The 3,010-nt window shown below is 56.4% G+C and overlaps 1 protein-coding gene across 1 annotated transcript; it reads right to left on the bottom strand.

The window, feature by feature from the left end:
- Positions 1-283: 283 nt before the first annotated feature.
- On the bottom strand, positions 284-3,010 carry LOC142584323 (uncharacterized). Its single transcript, XM_075694474.1, has one exon. The coding sequence runs from the start codon at positions 2,978-2,980 to the stop codon at positions 434-436; it is 2,547 nt and encodes an 848-aa protein (XP_075550589.1). The 5' UTR covers positions 2,981-3,010; the 3' UTR covers positions 284-433.

Below are 3,010 nucleotides of genomic sequence, written 5' to 3' on the forward strand. Positions count from 1 at the left end.
CAAAAAACAAAGATCTTAAACGCATAATGTCAACCCGTAAGTACACGTTAAAATTGTCAAATGGCGAAGGCTCTTCACCGGGATTTCCAAAAGCTATACCTACTTCTCATAGGGCGTGCCTGCCGGGCGAGTTGATACATGACTATAAGTGGAAGCAAGCAATATAGGCGAAAAAAGCTGCTGAAAGTGAGACACAAGAAAAACACCAGCCTTATTGCTGAGTATTGCAGCCCTTAATTTACTTTGTAGCTTTTGTTACAGTTTAGCTTACTGGCTGCTCCGCTCTCACGTTTTCTTTTTCACTTTGTTCCTTCACTTTGTTCCCACAATACATGCCGGCATAACGGAAGGAACTGGGCATTAATACGACAGAAAAGGCACCTGGTGCTCGTTTATTCAAATCACTAAATTAAATCTACCCCACTTACCCCCATTAGCGACCGGCATTACCACCGACACCTAATTCTCCTTGTACTCCGCTAGCGCTACCACTTACACCTAGACCATGACCGCCCTTGTCCCCGACCACTCCACCTCCACTGGCACCAGCTCCAAGACCTCCACCCATCGCGCCGCCTTCTTTGACACCGAGGCCACCGGATGCAGCTCCTCCTAGGCCAGTGTGTCCGCCACCTGCACTACCGCCCAAGGAGCCGCCTTTGAGTCCTAATCCAGTACCACCGCCCCCAGCACCCAGGGCACCGCCTAATCCTCCACCTTCTTTCACACCTAGCCCGTCAGAGGCACCTCTTTCATGACCAACACCTAAGCCGCCACCTAAAGACCCTCCTTTCAGACCACCGGCTAGCGATGCGCCATCTTTCAGTCCAAGACCTGAACCACCCTTCAATCCTAGTCCTACGCCTCCCTCCTTGGCCAAACCACTGAGGCCACCTGAGGCACCACCTCCAAGACTGGAGAGTCCACCGCCTCCAACACCTGTCCCACCACCCAAGGCCCCTCCTTTCAGACCCCCGGCGAGCGAAGAGCCGCCTTTGAGCCCCATGCCAGTGCCGCCACCCATGCCCAGACTGCCGCCTTGCACATCCAGACCACCGCCCTTGAGTCCCGCACCAAGTGATCCGCTGTGTCCAAGCCCGCCTGTGCCTCCACCCAATTTCATGCCGCCACTACTGAGTCTGCCACCTAGTCCCCCTCCAGAACCACCTGTGAGGCCCATTCCCAAGCCACCAGAATTCCCACTACCACCTACTCCCAGAGAACCACCGCCGAGTCCGCTGCCGAGTGATCTTCCAGAACCTCCTTTTATTCCAACTCCCAGGCCGCTAGAACCACCGCCTCCTCCCATACGTAGGGAGCCGCCTTTCATCCCCAGTCCTCCTCCACCCGAACCGAGTCCCGCGCCACTTCCAAGCGAGCCTCCCCCAAGGCTACCACTGGTGTCCATAGACCCTCTAGCTCCGCCACCTCTCATTCCGACGCCGAGGCCACCAGATCCGAGCCCGCCGCTTGCACCCATTGCACTACCAGAACCGCCTCGGGCTCCTATACCAAGACCTCCCCCACGTCCCGCACTACCACCACTCAACCCTAGAGATCCACCGCGAGATCCTCCCGACAGACTACCTCCCATGCTTCTACCAGATCCTATTCCGCCCATTCTGCCACCAAGAGAGGCGCCGTTCATGCCAAGAGAGCCGCCATAGCTCTGTCCATTGTTTCCAAGACCAATCGATCCCCCTCTCAATCCACCACCACCAACTGATCCTCTGCCACCGCCCATATTCATGCCAAGAGAGCCGCTTCTTAGCCCACCCATGGACATACCACCGCTTCCTCCTGTTTCACCTAGACCGATGCGTCTATATCCGACACCGCTACCCAGATTTCCTAAAGAACCACCCAAGCCACTACCAAGACCAAGTGAGCTACCACCGACATTTCGGACACCTCCAAGCCCACCCATACCCATCCCATTGCGGATACTGTAGCCTCCGACATTCGGCATGGCCATTCTAGCACCACCGAAGCTACCTCCATAACCATTTCTTAGGGCCATAGTCCCCATCTGACCACCGCCTAACCTGTATCCACCTTGGTATGCAGGCGCTAAGCCTATGCCACCTCCGTAGATACCCGAACCTCCTCTAGCAGCGCCAGAGTAGAGAACTCCTGGTGACCCCCCCATAAAGCGAGTGCCCATTGTAGACAAGGCAGGCATTCCCTGTTGCATTAGTCCGTAGCCTACTCCCGGTTGGAAGCCATAGCCTATCCCGCTGCCAGCGCCAGTGCCTAAGATACCTAGTCTACTCCCGCCCAAGCCGAGTCTTGTGCCTCCCAGTCCGAGCTGAGTCCCGGAGATGCTCATCGCTGGTCCTCCCTGTAACGCTAGTCCACTCGTCGCCAGTGCTGGTTGAAGGCCGTAAGCAAAGCGGCCGCCGCTCATACCAGTTCCCAATTGAGTTCCTACCATGCCGTAGCCCGGACGCAAGCCACCACCGCCGCCGTACACAATGCGTCCTAAACGAACACTTCCACCGCTGCCAGAAGTCGGTGTCAGGTAGCGCCTGCTGCCACCGCCCATGGACGTTATACCACCACCTCCTCCGGGGCCTCTGTTCATTTCGTAGCCGACACCCGTTTCTGGTACTCCCGTTTCGCCGGCACCTCCTTCATAGGTGACTACGACGGGTCTTTCTTCGAATGAGAACTCTTCGTGTCCGGTGTGACCCGCTGCGCCATGATGTCCGTGGGCACCGCCGTGTTCTCCCATGCCACCTCCATCGTCTTCGTCGGCTCTCTTGAAGCGGCCGTGGGTCGGTTCTGAAGGCAACTCCGGTGAAAGTTCATTTTCGTCACCGCTGTCGTCTGCGATGACGAGCACTCCAAAGCGTGCGTGAACGTCCACGTCCACTGCCTCGAACGTTATCTTGACTTCCTTTTGAGAGCTTGCCGCAGAAAGCACTAGGACAAGAAGTGAATTGAGTACGAACTTCTTGCTCTGAAGGCATCCTACCATGTTGAAGCAGAACGAGCGCCGAATCACGAA

Source organism: Dermacentor variabilis, chromosome 6, assembly GCF_050947875.1.
Source record: "Dermacentor variabilis isolate Ectoservices chromosome 6, ASM5094787v1, whole genome shotgun sequence".
In the NCBI taxonomy this organism is placed as follows: domain Eukaryota; kingdom Metazoa; phylum Arthropoda; class Arachnida; order Ixodida; family Ixodidae; genus Dermacentor; species Dermacentor variabilis.

Excerpts from the sequence above, each read along its gene's own strand:
- LOC142584323 (XM_075694474.1), bottom strand. The coding sequence starts at position 2,980 with ATGGTAGGATGCCTTCAGAGCAAGAAGTTCGTACTCAATTCACTTCTT.